The 23,823-nt window shown below is 32.6% G+C and overlaps 2 protein-coding genes across 2 annotated transcripts; both read left to right on the top strand.

The window, feature by feature from the left end:
• Window positions 1-2,928: 2,928 nt before the first annotated feature.
• LOC111045275 (zinc finger protein 425) lies at window positions 2,929-18,885 on the top strand. Its single transcript, XM_039429533.1, has 6 exons — window positions 2,929-2,956; window positions 3,784-3,981; window positions 6,196-6,468; window positions 13,810-13,953; window positions 16,386-16,655; window positions 18,548-18,885. The coding sequence occupies exons 1-6, from the start codon at window positions 2,929-2,931 to the stop codon at window positions 18,883-18,885; spliced, it is 1,251 nt and encodes a 416-aa protein (XP_039285467.1).
• A 450-nt stretch (window positions 18,886-19,335) lies between these two features.
• On the top strand, window positions 19,336-23,101 carry LOC111045274. The gene is made up of 2 exons (XM_022330644.2): window positions 19,336-20,853; window positions 22,112-23,101. Exons 1-2 carry the CDS (start codon window positions 20,823-20,825, stop codon window positions 22,447-22,449), a joined length of 369 nt encoding a protein of 122 aa, XP_022186336.2. The 5' UTR covers window positions 19,336-20,822; the 3' UTR covers window positions 22,450-23,101.
• The last annotated feature ends 722 nt before the right edge of the window (window positions 23,102-23,823 follow it).

Below are 23,823 nucleotides of genomic sequence, written 5' to 3'. Positions count from 1 at the left end.
GTAACGTGAAACCGTTACTAAAAAAATCAATATGCTTTTGAAGAGCAAATATAATTACAACTGAATTTATTTTGAATTTGAATGATAAGAACCAATTATTCACTTTGTTCTAAAATAATTGAATAAAATAGATATTCAATAATTGGATCATGAATAGTTTAACCCACACTGGAGTCTTAATCCTCATCCTATCCCAACAGCATAGATGCTTAAGCCCTGGATTCTTATGAATTTCTGCACTTCTGTGAAGAAACATACCATTGTTTCTATCACTTTGTTTAAAACATACAGTGTCCAAGGTGGTAGAAAAATAAAACTGACAACTCTGCCGTCCTATCATTTTTAGTGTATTTATAATGTAAACCCCACTAGTACTTTATTTTTATTTTTTTCCTCAATATATTGTTAACTGTCTGAAGTTATCCAGAAAAGGATATAATAGTAGGTACTACTATATTTCAGGGCACCAGTCAAACTATCTATAAGAGTCAAATTCTATTACTATGGTATATATTATTACTATTCTATTTTAATTTCTCTCTATCTTATATATTCAGTTCCTGTTTGCGTAAACAATCGATATTTATTGAGGCTCGTTTTGGCATAAAGCTGTAAGCCCCTATAAGCTGTAATTTCTCTATTGATGAAAAAAATGAATGAAAATATCATCTTTTCCTGTCCAGCAGAGCAGAGAGCAGTATTGGACATCAGGGCTTACAGTCTACAAACTTTGACACACAATTCATTTTGAAGTGTTATTGAACCTTGTCCACTACAACCCTCATTCTTTTCTCTTATTAACAGCAAATCTGTTCGCCAACATGAGCGCGAGAACGGCGCGTTTTGTGCGTTCGCGACGCGGCATGCCAAAGCTGATGTTCGATGGGTTTCGGTACACGAAGCACCGCTGCAAGGGCGACACTACCACCTGGAGGTGCGACCAGCTGTGGCGGGGGTGTCGCGCTCTCCTTTATTCGCAAGGCGTGCAGGTCGTCAAGCAGTCGTCTCACTCGCACCTGCCCGACTGGACGCAGTACAACTTGGACCTGAAGTACTCGGTCGACCAGGAGGCTCTCACTGGTCTGCTGTAAGGGCCAAGCCACATGAAGTGTTTTTTCAGGCGTTTTTGCACTGGGGTGGACGAGTCTCCGATTCGCTGATTATAAGCTGATTAGGTTAGCGTTCGGGAATCAGCCAATCGGAGAGCTTCCTGCCCTGCCGACTTGTCCGCCGCCAGTGCAAAAACGCCTGAAAAAACGCTTCATTTGGCTTGGCCGTTTGGGACTGGCTTGTACCTGGTGCCAGTAGGCGTCTAGCATGAAGCCAGGTCAACTATATGGGCGTCTGACACGCTGAATTTTTTTCATGCAAGTCTTGAGAATGCATGGCCTCTTATGGGGAGCGGATTATTTTAACTCTAATAGTTTACCCCATAATAGACTATGAGAGACTATGCATCTGGGACTGACTTGTAACTACTGTAAAAATAAGAAAGTAACTGAGCTGTAAAATTGAATTAATAAACTCGATATTGAGAAAGAAATACATTCTCATAGATTGGTGGTAAATCGCCTAAAATTCACTATCTAGTCCTTTAATTCATGAATGATTAATCATCTCGTGATTGAAACTATCCTGGAGTATGCTATTTCTATTGAAAGATCACTTTGATATTCTTAATATTTGAATTCACAGCTTATTGGTGATGGGCTCTGAAATTGTGTAAACCGAAGATCAAGATAATAATATTATGATAATATTTAATTGTGGATGACATACATTGACAGTCATCCAGATGTACCACAGAGCTTTGCAATGACTAAGCATGAAAACATTAACACTAAATTGTGGAAACTAACTTTTACTAACAAAGATAAACTATCCAAAGCTCAAACTTCAGTTTCACAATACAGAAATTTCACTCAACACAGATCTTCAAGCAACAATTAATAATAATTGTAAATAGTAATTGTCAATAAAAATATAGACTAGATATAGGTCCTATGTTTGTATAATCAGAGTAACAGTGAGAGTTCATTGTAAAAAAGACATCAGTGTAAGATATTCCAATTCCAATATTTATTTTAATTTTGGATGTTAATTTCCATTTATACAATGTTGCAAGTAATTGATGATCGAATTGACTAAATAAAAAAATTCCTACTTATAAATAGAATTTTTACATGTTATAAATATGAAGAATGCATTCATTCAAAGTATCTTAATTCATGAAGCTAGGTTCAATCTTTCCTGTAACCTACCCAATTCATATTCAGAATGGGATCAATACATTAAAGTTCTGATAGTACTTTGTCGTTTACAGTTTCAAAAATACTGAAAGCTATTGAGGAGGCCACAGTTTCCACCCAGAATCAGGTGATGCCACTGTCTGAGTGGACTGACGTCACAAAGCTGATGCCTCGCTACACGCACACAGTGCAGGGAAACCCGAAGCTGATGCTGGAAGGCTACTTCTACAACAAGTACAAGATGAGTGGCCCGGAGAAAGTGCTGTGGCGCTGCGATCAGCTGGCCTGCTATGCGTCAGTGTCCATGGACCAAGGTCGAATAGTCAAGGTCAAAGCGCATGCGCATCAACCGGACTGGAAACGGTGGAAGGAGAAGTTGGATGCTGGCTCGTCACTTTTGTGATGTACCTTGTATTTTAGCTTGAAAACTTTTTGCAGTTTTTCAATTAAATTTTCTTGAAACTCGTGTTTTACTGTACATTACATCTTCTGCCGTTTATCAGAGTTTCACTTATTGCAGTTTTCTCATATTGTTTTAATTTTCTTAAAGAAGTTTAATTTCCTTGAAACTCTTGTTATACTGTACATTATATCTTCTGTCATTTATCACACTTGTACTTAGCCTTTTCATATTTATTGTAGCTTTCTTATATTTTCTATTTTATCTGTAAAGTTGGACATGATATCCTCCATCATTCACTACACCAGTATATTTTTATTTGCCTTTTTATCCCAATATTCATGGTTTAGAACAATATAGACCTATATTCTCTATTATTATTCGACTCAGATCAGTTTCAAGTGCCGAAATAAATCTTTATGATTATTATCATTGTTTGTATTTTGTTGGTGGAGACTCAAAAGGTGTCCACCTTGCCTTATAACCAAATTATATGGGAAATATTGCTAGCGTTTTCAATGTTCTCTGTCAATTTTCTTATATGTATGAACACTACATTCTATTGTTCAGGGACTATTTTATGTTATACAGAGTGTGATACATGTGAACATTCATAAAAAATGTGAAAGTGTTAAATGGAGTTGAATAACTACTAGAGAATAAACTTTTTCATGTTTTTTATAGTAATATAGTTATATTCATTGCTGAATTAATATATTCATGTGAAGATTTTTGGGATAACTAGTGATATTATAGAGTATAGTATAACTTTTGGAGCTAACGATATTAACTAGAAACAATATTCTATCAATTTATTATAATTAATGTTGGCCCATTATCTTTATCAGAAATAGCAAATCTTACTCTTCTCTTGAAAAAACCAGTATCAAATTAATATTTGTGTAATTTTCAGGCCTCTTCTATTCAGAAATAGCAAACCTTTCTCATTACTATAATTTGGGGCAATCAAAGAAAATTATTTTCCAACAATATTTCCATTTTTATTAGTGGAAGATAGACATTGATGCCTTCCAATGAAACTTGACAAGAAGGAGATCAAATCATTATTCTATCTGAACTGAATTTAGGCTACATAGAAATTTCAATCTTCTGATACTCTTTGTGTCTTTTCAGTTCAACTTCCGGTTACCAAAGGAGGGCTGAAGTCATCTGGTGATTGTGATCTTAAACCGTTCTTCACGACTACTAAGCGAGGTTTCCCGAAACTGATGTTGGACGGCTTCTTCTATAACCGCTACAGAACGACAGCTAACTGCAGAACCAATTGGAGATGCGACCACATTGGTTGCTATGCAAGTGTCACCACGGAGAGTGAGGCAGTTGTAGTCCAGGCGCTCAACCATATACATGAACCCGACTGGAAGCGATGGCACCAAAACATGCACTTCTTACTGACTCATGGCCATGGCCAACCCAAATAAACCACAAACGTAGCATTTCTTTGCAGCCTAATTCATTGCTAGACTTGCTATGTTTTATTCTATTTAAACTGTCATAATTAGTTCGATGTAAAGAGTTTTGGTTTATTAGTTTTGAGTAAAGGTTTTTGGTAAGGAATGCTGAAGTTTCAAGTGAATCTTAGTAGGCCTACTCCTTCTTCCTAAGTGAACAATTACTTTATTTTGATTGTGATAACCCCATCATATTTGGATTCATTTATAGATTTTGATATTGGATTGATAAGTTTGAAATTTTCGTTATGGACTTTTAAAGTAGAAATTTTACATTCACACCAATACTTTTATATACTTTTTTATGTCCTTCTTATTAACAGCAATAAAATTATTTAACCATTTTTTGCAATCTGCAAGTAGATTGTTTGTTGAAATTCAACTTCCTTTACACTTCCAGAACCTTCCCTCCGCACTTCCCCACATTATAACTCTTTTTTCTCATAATTGTTATAATTAACTTTTCAGATGTTTGAATTGTTAAATTTTATCAATTCAATATTGGAAAAGTCATTGATATTTGCTTTAAAATTCACTTTAGGTAATTGAAGAGTCCCAAGGTAAATAATATTATCAAAAATGTCTATGTATTCTATATGGAAGATAAAAATACACTTTTAAATAGGGGAGAGAACAATAATTTTTCCAGATCCAAGGCTCCAACCTCATCAGAGACATGAATAATCTTGTCCACAGATTTTATCTATTTATTTTATTCCACAATCACATTATCAAATTAATGATTGGGAGAGAATCAACAGGATAAACCCAAACTGTTTTTCTCCCTAATTTTATAAAAATAGTCCAGATAAGGTTATGAAAGCACTTTTATAAAAATTACAAAAATGCACAGTACAAATATACATTAGACTAACAATTCTCTGATGATTCAGTGTGTACAAGAAATTCGGCATCTCTAATAATATCGGGGTTTAGAAGCAGTCAGTAGATATCTAGGCCAACATGACTGATTCGGTATAAGAAAAATCAATGCAAGACCAGAAGTAAGTATTTCATACGTTTCTAAGAAGACCATTCAATTTTTCAGTCTATTAAAAACTGGTGATGAATTTTGCATTAAACGGTCTGGCTTTGCCTGCTCAACTCATCTAATACTTCCTCTAACCCATTCCTTACTCTAATTAACTCCTTTAATTTTTTTACATTTTGCATTATCTTTTTCACATTGTTTTTCCATTTACACAAGATTTCTTATCTACTATTACCTTCTGATTTCTGTGTAGTTAGCTGAACCATTCAGCTATCATAGTAAACTAGTATATAATAAGGTCATCATATTATGTAGCTATTACTTCAATTCTGGAAGTTTTTCATTTTTATCTGAGCATAACTATCATTAAATTTATAGTATCAAATCTCGATCCAGAATTCGCAGATACATAAAGTCTAAATGTTCATAAACATGATACTGTAACGGTGAACTTATACTTTTGGGACCTATTAAAGTTAACGATTTGCAAAATAAATTGTAATATATAGAATCATTTTAAATGAATTAAGTAGCATGGACACTATAAACAGGATAATAATAAAATAATTCAGTTATTTCATTTCAAAATTTCTTTATTCATAAATTTGTATAGTGTATACAATGAATAGTGTCAAAAATATATATCTTTGATTAGATACAATTTGAAATTAAATACGAAACAAATAAAGCATCTACTGAATACAACAAACATACAATACAATTCAACTCATAGGAGCTGATTGGAGCTTATGGTATTGACTCAGCTACAGTATTCTTAATGCAACAGCAGCAGCTTTCATACTACTTCTGAAAAATAACATGAATTTTTCTTACTATCATAAAAGCTTTTACCTAACTCATTATCTTGCTAATATTTATTTGGAAAAGGAAATACCTCGTTAAATATGTTTTGAAAAAAATTAAGCAAGTGAAAAAAGTAGAAAATTGGAAAGTCCAGTTCAATTGAAGAAAGAAGGATTTGATTGAATTGACAGCGATGGTTCAGCACCTACACCTTTCATGTTTTCGTTGCATTCATTTTTTTTTTGTTCCGAATCAAAAACATCCCATTCTATTTTGCAGCAGATGTCTCGGAAGATTATGGCTTTCCCCGTCACTACATATCTTATCTGTTTGATAACAGAGGCTCTGAAGAAAGCAGCAGTCAGTCGGGTGCCGAAAGTCAGAGATTTGTGTGTGTGCGCTGCAAAAAACAATACAAGTACGAGTGCTCACTCAAGAGGCACCTCAAGTTTGAATGTGGACATTTGCCCAAGTTCACGTGCTCCAAATGTGGTTACAGTACCAAACGACATCATAATCTGTTGAGGCATATCAAAACTACCAAACATCTCAGTCAGAATGATGTTTTGTTCTGAATTTATGTTTTCAAATCAACCTGTGCGTTTAAAAGATTATTTTATCTAATTCCAAGGATAACTTATATTAATACAGTATTTTTATAGGAATATTCATAATCATGTGTAAACCATAGATCATATAGTATAAGTATAAAAGATCAATCATTGTTGAAGGTGTATAGTTTATTGTGAATAGCTGAAGACTGATGTTTCCAGCTCTTGAATCAATCGTTGCATTTTCGTTTTAAATCTATTTACACGAGTTACAAAGTTTTTAAATATCATAAGGAGGAGTCGAGTCATTTAATGAATGTTAAATACGAATAAGGGTTGGTGTTTTGAAGGATTTTTAATTAATATTTACAGTTTAGAAAGTAGATTATATTATGTGAATGCCAAAGAATAAGATTGAGTTATAAAGACATTGATCAATTATTTCAGAACATGAATTTGAAAATCATTAGGAAATAGTGTTATTAAGCCTAATTTGTGATTGCTCATAAATTTGATTGATACCCCTACATTTAACACTCTAGGCAATTTCTCACACAATTTTACTCACATACACACCGTTGTATGCTTGTCTAGTGTGAGTACATATTGTCAGCTGCCAGCTCTACCCATACAAGGCCACTCATTGAACATATCCCTGAATACAGATAATTCAATTCCCAAGGATACATCTTTCATCCTTTTAATCTTTCAAAAACCAGATCAACTCGTGAATTTCCTCCTCTGTGACTCTTTTTTAGTTTCATTTATTTTTTGTGTAGACTGACTTTGTATATTCACATTTTAACAACACTGAAGTCTATGTGGTGATGAATAACATTTTTTTACATTCCAATTCCAAACCCAAGAAATATGACAAGTAAGTGAATTGTAACTTGAAATATTTAGAATGGTTGAAGTAATTGAGAATCTATTACGTTTTATTAACTTTTAAATTTAGTATAATACTTATTCATTCATTTATATTTGTTATATTTCTCATTCTCTTCATTTGTATATAAATATTTTTGTTATATTTTTTTATTAAAGCTCATACTAGTCACCATATTGGCTTGAAATACTGATGATCAATATCATTTTATCATATAATATAAACTACAATGAGTTGTTGATATGAAAAATGAGTTATTGTTATGTTTAGAGGATGAAACAAACGCAAATTATTATTTTGTTAACCCAGAATATTTTGATTAAGTTATAGTTTTAATCCTTATGAAACTTGGCAACTTCTGTTTTATTATATAGAATATGTTTGTTTTGTACTGTACAGGTATGCTGTACCTGTATGTAACCATAATATGATTATTTTTTTAACGTATATATTATGTTTTGTTCCGATTTATAATTTTGTAACTCATAAAATATTATTGTTACATTTGTTTATTTAGATATATACTGTAATTGCTAACCATTTAGTATACTTGATCCATTATTATCAGGTTCTATTGTTTAAAGTTATTTTTCCTTATATTTATAATGTTTCTTACCTGAATATTATTCTCATTTTTACTAGAAACCTCAATGAATTTTTAAGTTTGTTTGATTTTGAAAACAATCACCGGATGTCATCGAATCCAATACAGCTCATGAAATCAGACAAAGTAGATATATAATTGAATAAATTTCATTTAAAACTATTCTTTTAAGTTATGCTCAGAAACAATGCCTTCAAGGTTTAATTCTCTATAGAAAATAAAATAAATCATGTTCAAAGATAGTAAAAATGATTTAATAATAATATCGAGTGACCTGGCTGGCTCAGGTCTGGTGTCAGAATTTTCGGTTGCACCTGGTCAATTTCAGGGTCTCAAAAATAAATTATGATTACGTTACAATTTTTGTAATGTAATATGAATAATCCAATTCATGAAATTGTATAAACTTACATGTCTTAATACTACTCTGGCATTTTTTATTGATACATGTTATTAATAAAGAGATAAATAAACGAATATATATTTTTTAGTTTTCATCTCTACTAAATTTTTGAAAAATAAATCCATCAATCATTTCAATCCATCAAAGTCCCAATATTTTTTTCCTTCAGTACATTTTTTCATTCAGCTAGCATAACATTTTGTTCAGTAAAACTCAATATTGTAGCCTACATGATGCACAAATTAATTTATCCAATCATTATATCCACGATTTTGTTGATTGATTATTCAAGAATTAATTTCTCGTAAGCTACACTTTATACTTAGAGTAAATATACTCTTAAATTACTCTTTTTATTTTTATATTATTGATTAGTAAATCCATTGAGAAACATTTGGTGGCAACAACTGAATTGAATAATTTACTATATAGGATTGCTTTTTGCAAAATTCTTCTAGTTTAGAGTAGACCATAAATTGAATGAATCCATCAATTGGAAGGTTTACTTCAAGTTTATCTCTCTTGAATTATCATGTCATCATATTATTAGAATCCTGATTATTGATGCAAGTGATCATCTGAAATTGGTTTTGAAATTACTCATCATTTGTATCTATCAAATTCATTAGATTGCATTTTTATTCCCCACCAATTTGCATTTTTTCATGACTCAAATAAAGTATTTGAATGAAATTGCTATATTCGAATGTAGTGAATATGGATTATAGTTAACAGTGACATTATAGTTACCAGACAGCTACAGTCAAAACAGTTGAAGTGGGTTATAGTTAACAGATTATAGTTAACTATTACAGTCATTACCTACCATTATAACAGTTAATAGCAGGGCTTCGAGCTTCGCTTGTTATTTTTAATATCGGGGCACCGAGCTCCGCTCGTTATTTTTATTCATTGATAAACATAACATAATTCTCTAAAATGATCGTGTTTATAATTATTTCACAGCTGGCTATATGTCATCTTATGAATTTTGGGGATGCGATATTTTGATTTTTCACATACTCGCTCACTCAATTTTTTTACTATCCACAGCTGCTTCAGCCAATGATGAATTATCCTTTTAATGTCGTTCAACGAGTTTTCCCAAGGATGAGACCTAGTGTAATCGAATTTTTATATGATAAACCTATTATGTTCCAAATTTTGTGAAAATCGTTAGAGCCGTTTTCGAGATCCGTTAAACATAAATAACTAGATAACCAGATATTGAAATATAAACAGATATACAGAAATTGCTCGCTCTATATAATAGAATTATTGACAGTGTACAGCTGTACATTAGTTCAACTAGTTGGAAAATTTGGTTCCATGCTCCAAAATCAATTTTAGATAGATAATTAAATGAAACAACCAATGAAACCAATAAAAACCTCAACAAACCCCAACTTGATTTTCCTGTAGTTCTAATGCAAGAGTATTCTAATGCAAGAGTATTTTTTTGTAGCAACTGTCTAGGTCTGCATTGTGTTGTAGTATTTGTAGTGCACAGTAATGTATCCTGTACCTATTTGTAGCGTCATCTCCAATACTCTAAACTTATCACATTTTTAAAAAAACTTTGCCTAGATTTGAAATTGTCTCATTGTTCACATTCAATTGTTCCAGATTTCAATTATTCGGATTTTTCGTCGTTGGTTGAGTCACCAATGTATCATGAGGTATTGGAAAGTACGGCATATGCTGTACTCCAACAACGCCGTGTAAACACGTTGACTTGTGAGAAATGCTTCAAAACATTCAAGAAAAAGGATTTGATCAGACGTCACAGGAGATATTGTGGAATGTTACCCCGGTTTAAGTGTGATCTTTGTGACTATTGCACGAAATTTATGTTTCATCTCAAGCGTCATACTGTCGTGGTCCATAAGAACATTATGACGTAACACTGAACTCCCATTTTTTGATATCTCCCAGTAGTAATTCAACTTATAGAGAATATTGTGTGTGTATTTATGTGTATTGTCCTAGGTATTATGAGTCTTATTAAGTCGTACGCTCTTGAATTTCAACGAAAAAATTTATTCATCACAATATAAATTTAGTTGGAAAGTAATTTTTATTAAGAGTGGTCTACTTGTACTTGAATTAATCGAACTACTGTAGTATTTCCCAGATTGACTTGAAATGATCTGATAGTCACTCACAATCAATAAAATTATCCAGTTTGAATGAAACATGAAGAGAATATTGTATCACTTGTTATCCAAACAAAACTTTAATACCGGTACAGCGTTTAATTCAGTGAACAATATTTTCATGGCATGTAGAACTCAAATACAGCATCGATGAACATGATTCTGTATTATTAATGTTATAAAGGCCTACAGTTTCAATATCATATCAAGGAGTCGTTATCATTTTGATGATAACATAACTGTAACGTTAAACACTATCAAGTAAGTGATTAATAGATTTTATTAGATTGAAGGTTTTGTAAGAAACTGTAAGATTGACACATTGTGTTGATTGTATTATTTCATGTCAGTCCTGTCTTATTTATCCTGTTCCATTCTATCATTCTATGAAGAAATATAAAGTGTCAAGTAGATAGACGATTCAACTTAAGTCTCCACGAAGTGCATTACGTTCGACAGATTCTCTAGACGTTAATTATAGTTTGTTTCAATTAGACTGTAAGACCAACTCGAACTAGAAGATGATTAAAATTTTAATATTGAATGATTTAAATAGCTGCCATTGTTTTTGAGGAAATATATTGAAGAAGGAAATACTCAAGAATGGAATACTGATAGGCTATATGAAATATTAATATTGATTTGTAATATTTATTATAATTTGTAATCATATTGAATGGTTTGTTCAGTTGATCCACAGAATTTCACTCAGTTCCATGTACTAAACTGTTCTTAATCCATTATTGAATGTCATTTGTCGAAGAGTTATTTTTTGAGGTATTGGAAGGTTAAAAATCTTTTTCGCCACACTTGGATGTAATGAGCTGGTTTACGTGCGTCATATGGAGGCCGAAAGTGATTGTTTTCCGACCAGGCCGGTAAAACTTTACGGCCCTAGGGCTGTAAAATGACCTTGAATAACAGCTGATCGTGTCCGATCTCACAAAAATCATAGAGAGATAATCTCATAATGACTGTAATAATCTATATAATTATGTATCGTGAATCGCGGTATTATGTCTATAATAATATATTTTATAAATTACTGTTTCATAATTTAATATTTATTATTGTGTTTTTGATATCAAACAATAGAATACGATGATATATCTCCATAGCCTCAACAATATAATGTTGGCTACATTGTCCATTGTCAGAAAGGTACGTATCGCAAGTATTTAAAAGTGAAGAATCGAATTTGAATTCAAAGTACAATAATTGTATCAATATTTAAAAATGAGGTAGAGTAATAATTGTTTCTTTTTTATTATCGAATTCTACTTCTTAATGCAATACAATCAACAATAATAATAAGCAAATACAGCACAGATCTGAAATTTAAGGTAAGCCTACTGGTGAAACTTAGCCTTGACTGAAAAATTCCTAGTAATTTTTCCGTAATTCATTATTAAAACTTTTAGATAATTTTTCTTCAATATTAAACCATATAGAGAAAACATTAGGCCCACTCAAGATTGAATCTTCGAATGTTTTCTCTATGATTTAACTATTTTCAGAGCAATATTTTGTTGTGAAAATGCCAGCAAACCGCCTTCAAATTTGCGCTATACTCTATTATTATAGTATCCTACATAGCCTACGTTATCTGACTTAATTCAGAGTGAAAATTTTATTGTAAGACAGATAATAATATTATAATTTTAATAATATAAGTCATGAGCCAAAGTCTGTTGTACGGTACGCTTTTTAGGAGTGAAGTAAACTATTTTAGAAGTCTAGTATTACAGTATTACGTGTATGCTAAGGGTTATCAGTCAGGCCCTAACGTTCAACAGTACGGAATAGCCGAGAGCGTAAAGGCGTATACATCAGTCAGAACTCAAAGCTCAGTGAATAACAAACATGATCTAGGTTCGAATCTCGGCCAATGACTTTTTTTTTGTCGATGAATTTCGACTTTTATTACCTATTATTTTTATATTAGTTACCGTAATTTAAATTTCAATCAATTTTTTAGATATATTTTGAGATAAAACTGTGAAATATGCAATTTTATTAATTTTTTCATCACATTATTTCAAAATAGTAATGAAAATTCTATTCATCCATCTATCCATGATATTGCACCGGGCGCAAAGCTCGCGCCTAATATTAATAGTATAAAAATATGGTAATTATTGTAAATTATTAATTAGTAATATTGAAATTAATTGACAGTAAAAGTTGTCATAACCAAGATTCAAACTATCAAAATAGGCTGTTTGAATTTTATTTATTTTTTAATTTCTTATATATTGGGAAGTTTTTTTTTGGGTGTGGCGAAAAATAGCGTTCGCACCATGGGCAAAAATTTATTTCCGGCTCTCAATCTTTTCTAAAAACCGATTTCGAGCCGGAAATATCTCATTTTCGGCCCTAGGTGCGAAATATACTATTACGCTTATTAAAACACTTATTAAAATACAGTGGACAGTTGGTGAAACGGCTTAGTATTCCTTTTAGTATACAAGGATAATTTGACAGTAGTTTTCGTTGACGATCTTATTTGCATAAAAAATACGTTTCTATCATCTAAAAACGTTTGTCCGCCATATTGAATCCAACTTCATTTTTTCAAATGAGTGGTCACATTATACATGATTTCGATACATCATTTCAATGATTGGAAGTAGAGACTCATTAGAGAGGAAGGAATCACTCATTAGATTATTTTAAGTCTACTACCATAGTCTAACATGTTCTTTTTGTAATAGTGAAACTATTTACTCATTTCATTCTTTATAATATTCACATTGCACCATATCACTGTCCTCTTATCTATTTACAATATCAATATCTTTCTTAAGTTATAAGTTTCTTATATCAATTTGTTAGTTTTTGAAAATAAAAAAGGCCTCCTGGTGATATGTATTTTTCTATATCAGTTTTCTCCATGTTGATTTTAGTTTTTATTTGTTGACTGTTGTTTCTTCTTCTTCTTCTTCAAATAAATAGCTTTTCTTAAGTTTTCTCCTAGATAATCCGGATAATAGATTACAAATGAATAATTTGTTCATGCATATTTTTTACATCTTGATATTGTCATGTTTATGTTCCTATTGCAGACTAAGGAGACTATGCCCTGGACGCTAAAAGTGACTCCCCATTAGACTGTGTTTTTGTGAGAAAGATTCACAATATTGCTTGTAAATATCTGTGTAGACTTGTTTTTTTCTTCGTTCATAAGGATCTATTTCATTTGAGATGAACTTTACCATGCCAGCAGTTGCTTAAGCTGAACAATGATGTGAATTTGAATTGTATCCGAATTGAATTTTGCATGCCAGCAGGTGTCTTGAACAAGATCATTTGTCCTCGGTGCGGGAAAAGCTACAAGTACCACTCGAGTCTCGACCGCCATCTTAAGTACGAGTGCGGAGTGGAGCCGAGATTCAAGTGTCCCATCTGCGATCATGTCACCAAGCATAAGTCAAGCATGCAGACACATGTTGCTCTCAAGCATGCGCAAAATAGAATCATAACAAACTGATCTTGTTTGATAATTCAGATAACATCGACTTCAACACTTGAAATAAAACTATTTTTAGATGTGAAATTCTTTCCTCTCCAGAAGAGTTTCAATTTGAGATTGATGAATTTTACAAGAGGCGATGATTGAAATAAGAGTAAAATGTTGATGTACTAGTTTTTTAATGTATCATTTATACTTAAAAATTATTATTATCTTGTTAGAAATAATTTCTCAAAAGTTGAACAGTATTGAAGTTCATTGTATCCAACTTGACTCTTTATTATTTAACATAGTGAATAAATTACTGAATATTTTCTTTTTATCATTGATTTAATAATTGTTTTATCTACTCACTTGAGTTACACCAAAATATAGATGCACAGTGCAGTCATGGAAATGTATACCTTTGTAATTAGCTATACAAATTACCTACAGTGTAACAATAATATTATTTTATTTTCTCCATTACTAAAGATTTTATAGAACCTATTTCATAAAAATCGAGCTTTCTTTTCACTTTATCGTCTAACTGGCATTAAACTCAACAAGTATTGAGTATTTATGATCACATAGACACATATAACATTTAAGAATAATACTTTGTCGAATTTATTATTGAATCCAAGAAGCGATTATTATTGGACTGTATTAAAAACTCAAATCAATAGAATGATTTGAAGTTGCCTGAATCACATTAAAATCGAAATAATGAGGAGAGTTGATACTTCCTAAAATTGTTAACAGTGTGAGTGGAAAATAGCTTTTTCCTACAGTTACGTTGAAAAGTGGCCATTGCTGCACTGATTACAGAACGCAAAGAATCACTTTTCCACACTAGTGCGGGAAAAATTTTTCCTGCACTCCAGATTTGCAACATGGCAACGCAAAATAGTTAGTAGGTTATATGGAGCACCAGTGCAGCAAAATCAAAATTAAGTTGGTAACTGTGGTATAGTGTGGTGGTGCACGTTATAAGAATCATAATGGGGTGGAGTGTGGTGGATGACAGCAGTTGACAGCACACAGCCATTCAAACACACATACTACATTCTATTTTATTTATTAATAATAAAATTACACACATATAAATTTGATGCATTTCAGGCAATTTTACCCATAATTACCCACTTTTCATATTCAATGGTAACTGTAGGAAAAACTTAATGTGAAATACGTGCGCAAAGTTCCTCTGCTGCACTCAACAAACCATTCCGCCCTCGCCTACGGCTCGGGCGTAAACGTTTCTTTCGGTGCAGCAAACTGTCACTTTGCGCACTAGTTGCACAAATAACTATTGTATTATTCCAATTAAGATTGATAACAATATTTATGTAATTAGTATCAATTTTATAAACAATATAATAGCTGTGACACATGCAAATATTGTATTCAATACTTGCATCCACTAACAAAATTCTACCAATCCTATACTGAAAACCAAAAACTATTTATTCATTTAGTTAGTTCCGCATTCCTCTGCAGAATATGATGTTTTTTGTCGATATTATCTTAGAATAAGACTATTATTCCACTCTAAAAGTAGGCTCACTTCACTTGAATACATTCATGTCGCTTTGCATTATTTTTAAATTTTCAATAAGTAGGCTATAGCCATGGAGAAAGAAATTTTTTTCATGCTGAAATGAAATTGATTGAGACACACAAGGCTAAGAAAAAAACTAACAAAAAAATTCTTTCAATAGTAACAAATTGAAACTTGAAATTAATGAGAAATTCCAATTTATTCGAATGCTAATAAATGTTCAATATCATTAAACAAAAATCCAAATTAAATGCTGTAAATCACCCCGAAGACTTTTGCTACTGCAAATATTGACAACCGGGTTAACAGCTAGATGGAAATTCGGTGAGAGCTACTATCCAAAAATTATTTGCCAGCCAGGGAATCGAACCCGGTACCTTATGCTGGTGGTAAATAATTTTTGGATAGTAGCTCTCATCGAATTTCCATCTATGGAGGGATTGTTATAATGGCAGTATTCGATTACCATTGGTGTTGCTATCCTTGTCTATCATTCGACAAACAGGCAGCACTATCCTTTTCTAGCTCCGCAACGTTTCCAAATAAGTTTTCAACAATGTAGAAATATAATTAATCAAGACAGAGACTTGGCAACGCTGTTCTCCTACCTTTATCCCCTGCCATTATAACTTGGATGTCACTATAGATGTTGTCAATATTTGCAGTAGCAGAAGTCTTCGGGTTGATTTACAGCATTTAATTTTGATTTTTGTTTAGTTAAAATTGAAACAGTAGCAACCTACGAGTATTATTATCATCATACAAAATCTGAATTGTAATGTAATCGAAATTAATAATGTTGATTGGATTTGCACATTTAAAATGACCTGATCATGCATTAATTGTTGCAGATTTCTCATCGGCGTTTACCAGTGCAAAACATTTCGAATCACAACTTGGTTCGCAAAGAATTGTTCGCCACTCGAGTTCGGCGCTGGTATCCCTTGGTCCAGATGACCAGCACCCGTTCGTCTGCGACCGATGCAATCGCTCCTACAAATATCAAGCAGGTCTTTCCTCTCATAAACGCTTTGAATGCGGCAGACAACCACAGTTCAACTGTCCACACTGTGCATTCAGCAGCAAGTTGAAAGGCAACCTCAAGAAGCACATTGCACTGCGTCACATCACTAAACTTACTATTTGAAATCTTCAAACAAATTGAATGTCGAATTTTATCAACGATGATGATGAAAGTGTTGCAGGAACACGACGCATGTTACATGCACAAAAATATGCAATAATTTTCCTTCTACTTATAAAACATAATGACTGTATTGTAACAAAATTGCAATAGCATTGTAATTGAATTGAAATACAAGATAACATTGTATTGTAACCAGTGCAATAAGCATACAGGAATGTATGTATAATAAAAGTCATGCAGTGGATGCTTTCTCTATCGTGCAACTATACGTTGAAAAATATCAACTCCTCATATTTCATAATTTCATGTTGGTAATTTTTCGCAATAACAATTACAGGTTTTGGTTATTAAATGAATCAGAATAGGGGCTTTAACCAATATACCAAACATATTTTGGTCAAAGAATTTCAGATCAATAATGTACAATAATTATTGTTGTTTCATCTATCTTAATTTCTGTGATCAAGATTCAACTTGTACAATATACGAGGGTCATAGATAAAAGACGAATGTATTTATGAAAAATATGTTTTTCACCAAGAATCAGTTTCACTTATTTGTTTATTTATTCATATAAATAAATTGATTATTTATTATTATTATTATTATTATTATTATTATTATTATTATTATATTATTATGACTTATGATTATTCTTCAACATAATTGCCGTTGAGGTTGAGGCATTTATCATACCAGTGGGCCAGACTATACAAAGTTTTAACACAAATCCAGTACATTTATATAAATATATAGAAATATTTTTGAATTGGCCTACAGTTGCCGCCTATTAACTGCCGTTTTGCTATTGGTGCATGCAAATTTTATTCGGTATTCATGCGCCTGGTACCTCCTATTTCCTGAATACACTTAATTATTTTTATTTGGTTTATTGGTTATGCTCTTTACATGCTAGCTAATATTCTATACATTAATATTAATTTCATGCTACCTAATAATTAGCCACGTGATCATGTGTTTTTTCACATTGCATGCCGTTTGATTGCAATAGAGCTCTGCCAAGGGGTTTTGGTCAGATTCTACGTTTCTTGATTTGATCGATCTCTAGGTCACCGATCCGTGAATACATGTACCTAACCTCAATCTTCAAAATATTTTATATAATAATCTATTTATTAGCAACAAATTCCTTCAAATCCTTTTTAGGTTTTTGTACCGTTTAGCCAGAACAAGCTGATGCTATCTAATCTTAGTTATTATCTATTTGGCGATATTAGCCAGTTACTTTATTTTCAGACCTATTACTATTTCGGTTAGGGATTTTTATCTACCCAAATTCGATACTTTACAACAGCTAGATGGAAATTCGGTGAGAGCTACTATCCAAAAATTATTTGCCAGCCAGGGAATCGAACCCGGTACCTTATGCTGGTGGTAAATAATTTTTGGATAGTAGCTCTCATCGAATTTCCATCTATGGTGGGATTGTTATAATGGCAGTATTCGATTACCATTGGTGTTGCTATCCTTGTCTATCATTCGACAAACAGGCAGCACTATCCTTTTCTAGCTCCGCAACGTTTCCAAATAAGTTTTCAACAATGTAGAAATATAATTAATTAAGACAGAGACTTGGCAACGCTGTTCTCCTACCTTTATCCCCTGCCATTATAACTTGGATGTCACTATAGATGTTAACCCTGTTGTCAATATTTGCAGTAGCAGAAGTCTTCGGGTTGATTTACAGCATTTAATTTTGATTTTTGTTTAGTTAAAATTGAAACAGTAGCAACCTACGAGTATTATTATCATCATACAAAATCTGAATTGTAATGTAATCAAAATTAATAATGTTGATTGGATTTGCTCATTTAAAATGACCTGATCATGCATTAATTGTTGCAGATTTCTCATCGGCGTTTACGAGTGCAAAACATTTCGAATCACAACTTGGTTCGCAAAGAATTGTTCGCCACTCGAATTCGGCGCTGGTATCCCTTGGTCCAGATGACCAGCACCCGTTCGTCTGCGACCGATGCAATCGCTCCTACAAATATCAAGCAGGTCTTTCCTCTCATAAACGCTTTGAATGCGGCAGACAACCACAGTTCAACTGTCCACACTGTGCATTCAGCAGCAAGTTGAAAGGCAACCTCAAGAAGCACATTGCACTGCGTCACATCACTAAATTTTACTATTTGAAATCTTCAAACAAATTGAATGTCGGATTTTATCAACGATGATGATGAAAGTGTTGCAGGAACACGACGCATGTTACATGCACAAAAATATGGAATAATTTTCCTTCTACTTATAAAACATAATGACTGTATTGTAACAAAATTGCAATAGCATTGTAATTGAATTGAAATACAATATAACATTGTATTGTAACCAGTGCAATAAGCATACAGGAATGTATGTATAATAAAAGTCATGCAGTGGATGCTTTCTACATATTTTGGTCAAAGAATTTCAGATCAATAATGTACAATAATTATTGTTGTTTCATCTATCCTAATTTCTGTGATTAAGATTCAACTTGTACAATATACGAGGGTCATAGATAAAAGACGAATGTATATGAAAAAATATGTTTTTCACCAAGAATCAGTTTCACTTATTTATTTGTTTATTTATTACTATAAATAAATTGATTATTTATTATTATTATGACTTATGATTATTCTTCAACATAATTGCCGTTGAGGTTGAGGCATTTATCATACCAGTGGGCCAGCCTATAAAAACTCTCTATACATGAATGAGTTCAAGTCGACTAATGACGTTGTTTTGTAGTTCGTTATAGTTTGGAAGCTCTGCCCTCAAAGTCTTGTCTTGAGATTGGTTAAAGGTAATTTACTAGTGGCCAAGTCAGGTTTGTATGATATGATCAAAACTATTCCATTTGATTTACTGGAGAAGTCGTTTTGGTTGCACCTTCACTGTGAGCCCGAGTTGACCCGTCTTTCGGAGAAGACGATAAACCGTCGGTCCCGACTACCTGAAAAGTAGTCGTCATCTCTCATAACCCTCTCACCCCCCATCCCTCTCACTCTTTAACCACGCACAAGCCAAAGAGCTTATGTGGGGGGCATCACCCTCGATATTATCATTATTGTCATGGTTCTAAACGTTTCCGGAAATTATTTCAACTGACGTATTTAATTTTCCGACATCATTCACGCACAATATCATCACTCATAACGTTTCCTGCAAAACTTGAATCATTCTTCGGTAGATTTACGCTGAAGTATTGTATTTTGCTTGCAAAAACGAATAACGCTACCAAAATTTTCGCGGGAGGCTCAATTGAGGCGGCCATGCTTCATGTCTATAACTCGACAACAATTGAGAATCTATCTGGCCGCACCGGTCAACAGGGCGTTTGGTGGGATGAGAAGCTGTTCAGCTCTGTGAAAATCAACTCCTTATCACTGATCCAAGTGTCTGTCTTTTATGATTTATGTAATCGGAGGTTGAAAAAAATGACCCTCGTATAATTCAGATTCATAAAAATATTCTATTATTCATTCAACCAGGTAAATTACATCCTGATCAAATGTGTCCAAATTATAGTATAACCACTCAATGATAATTATGAGTTGAAAAAATAGGGCCGAGGCACACGAGGCGTTTTTTCAGACGAGTCGGTACAAGAGAGGAAACTCTCCGATTGGCTGATTCTCGATGCGCCAACCCAGTCAGTCAATCAGAGAGCTTCCTGTCCTGTGCCGACTTGTCTAGAAAAACGCCTCCTGTGTCTCGGCTCCAACTCATCCACCTTCTGTTGATGCTGTTGAATTATCACTTATCATTGTAAACAATCTTTCATTCGGCCCTAAAAGTAATTTTGGATGAAACCTTTGGAAAATTGATGTTTTTTCTTTCCTATATTTTGTTTCATCAGCAACCACCATGAACAAACTATACTCCGTACAAAATTACTTCAGACTTAGAGGAATTTGCGGCGCAGAGAAATGGAGGGAGATCAGCCAATTACAGTGATGGATAGTCATAGGAAGAAGCGCAGTTGTCAATTTGTTGATTAAACTCAGTCGACTGAGCGCTTCCAGAGAGGAAACATGCGTATCATGAGCGCTTGAAGACTCACTAGAAATTAGAGAACGCTGGCCGGCTAAAAACGGAAACATAGCCGCCATTGGATCTCTGCCGCAGTATGCCTTCTTTGCTGCGCATGTCCATCCCAAGTAAGAAGTAGTTTTGCACTGAGTATAAAAATCCTGATCATAACTAACCGCATGACTCTTGCCTTATATCTGTACTATTAGTAAAGAATATCATTCATTCTTGTGCCTTATTTTTCAATGTTCTACCCTAGTTCCCACCTAAATTCAAACCTTGAAGCGTGAACATGTGAAATTGATTAATAAGAAATGAGTTTCAAACTTCTTATATTATTTTTAAGTTTGAATATTTTGATTATTGTGGCACCTGCCGCATACAGAATGAAATAATTATGAAGCAAGAGAATCATGGGTGAATTCATTAGAAACCATAATATGTGAGACTATTATATTTGTTGAAATTTTGTCCTGGCATTGATAAAACATTCCATCAAAAATGTATTAATGATCCCATTGACATGCGGAAGCATCTCGAACTTGATACTTTCTTCGTATTCGTATTCTCTTTTCATTATATAAAACGTTCTTAAGCGAAAATAGATTTATAACATTTTTAATAGGGGCTTGGTTTAAAAAGCTACATTGGGGTTTTCAGTATTCAAAATTTAAAACAATATGATATTGCTGCTTTATAGACAGTTAATCATCCCAACTGGACAAAAATTGCGAAAAAGAAAGAAATTTCTTAGTCTTTTTCATTCAAAAAGAAATACTTTTATGCATGTGTATCCTGAAATTTAATACTATACAGTAGCCTGCAATATTACAATATAATATTTATAGCATGAGTACGATAACATACTTTCCTATACTATACTTACTTACTTACGAAACGCTACATCCCTACGTGGACCTTGATCTCCTCAACAATTCACCTCCAATCATCTCTATCACTTCCTTGCCTCCTCCAGTTTCTCACTTCCAAGCACGCCAGATCTCTCTCCACATCTTGAAGCCAGCGGGTTGTGGGGCGCCCTCTTCTCCAGCATTCGTCTAACAAGCATCTGTCTGTATTCTGTTTTTCTCCATTCGTTGTACATGGCCCAGCCAACTAATTCTTCTAGACTTTATATACCTTACTATATTTATTTCGCTTGCAAGATGGTATTAACTTCTGCATTGTTTCTTATTCTTCAATCTCCTTTTTCATATTGTATTTTTTAGAATTTTCCTTTCGAATATCCTCAATGCATTCATGTTTTGAGAACTATACTATACTCTAATATTGAATAAATACTATACTGGAATTATATCTATCTTTTACAGGTATTCATGATTTGATCACAGAATTATCTAAAATTGTTTTAAAAATTTGTTTCAGCTTTAACGTTTCCTCTAGGCCTACCTTCCCTTCCCTTCAAATTTGAAAGCGCACTCGAAGCAGAAAATGCATTGGTTGAAGCAGAAATGGAGAGGATGAGAAAACAGTTCGAGAAGAAAAGGAAGTTCAGATGTATGAAATGTTCTACAAACTATGAGTTCAGTTGGGATTCTAAAAAATTCGTATTCAAAAAATTTGAAACTCTCAGGAAACCAGAAATTGTCAAAACAGCTAGGCCTATATTTTCATGTCCTTATTGTCCTTATAAAGCTAGAATGAGAAACAATCTCAAAAGGCATTTAGTAGCACAACATAAAGACCATAAGTTCAAGTGTTGAGAAATGAATTTTTGGTACAAATAAGAAAGATTTAGAAAATAAAATCACAGTTTTTTTACTTGCATATTTCTATCTAGACACAATTTAAATTGACTAGAACTTAACTAATAAGTGACGATGTGTGTGCTATGATTGAAATCATAGTTTTATGTGAATAAAACCATAAAACATTCATACTTCCTCGACTTTTTCTATGATAAAACTCTGTTCTCATAGAAAATGTTAAAATCATTATTTTTTGTCATTGTGAATTGTTCATGGTATATATAGTTAATACTTCAACAAGGTGTTGGATATTAGAAGTTTTAAAATGTTCATATTAGTTTAAGGTGTTAAAATTTGTAAAAACTTCATATTAGTTTTAGATATAAGAATGTTTAAAAAATTATATTAGTTTTAGATGTCAGAAGTTTTCAACCTGCCAATATATAGGAAACTTAACACTGTGTTAAAGCCTTGACTTTATTATAGCAAATAATTTATAATTATTAATAAATTTTAACATAATATATTAATGTTTGTACTACACTTGTACAAACTGATAACAGTACTATAGTTTTGAATTATTATTCTCAACTATAAGTAAATAAATGAACTTGTAACATTATTATCTTATTTTTATATTTGTGAATTTGATTAAAATCCAAGATGGTATTGACTTCTGCATTGTTTCTTATTCTTCAATCTCCTTTTTCATATTGTATTTTTTTTAGAATTTTCCTTTCGAAGATCCTCAATGCATTCATGTTTTGAGAACTATACTATACTCTAATATTGAATAAATACTATACTGGAATTATATCTATCTTTTACAGGTATTCATAATTTGATCACAGAATCATCTAAAATTGTTTTAAAAATTTGTTTCAGCTTTAACGTTTCCTCTAGGCCTACCTCCCCTTCCCTTCAAATTTGAAAGCGCACTCGAAGCAGAAAATGCATTGGTTGAAGCAGAAATGGAGAGGATGAGAAAACAGTTCGAGAAGAAAAGGAAGTTCAGATGTATGAAATGTTCTACAAACTATGAGTTCAGTTGGGATTCTAAAAAATTCGTATTCAAAAAATTTGAAACTCTCAGGAAACCAGAAATTGTCAAAACAGCTAGGCCTATATTTTCATGTCCTTATTGTCCTTATAAAGCTAGAATGAGAAACAATCTCAAAAGGCATTTAGTAGCACAACATAAAGACCATAAGTTCAAGTGTTGAGAAATGAATTTTTGGTACAAATAAGAAAGATTTAGAAAATAAAATCACAGTTTTTTTACTTGCATATTTCTATCTAGACACAATTTAAATTGACTATAACTGAACTAATAAGTGACGATGTGTGTGCTATGATTGAAATCATAGTTTTATGTGAATAAAACCATAA

Source organism: Nilaparvata lugens, chromosome 5 (genome assembly GCF_014356525.2).
Source record: "Nilaparvata lugens isolate BPH chromosome 5, ASM1435652v1, whole genome shotgun sequence".
Lineage (NCBI taxonomy): Eukaryota > Metazoa > Arthropoda > Insecta > Hemiptera > Delphacidae > Nilaparvata > Nilaparvata lugens.
The sequence above is the reverse complement of the archived record's forward strand: the minus strand, read 5'-3'. Positions and strand labels throughout refer to the sequence as shown.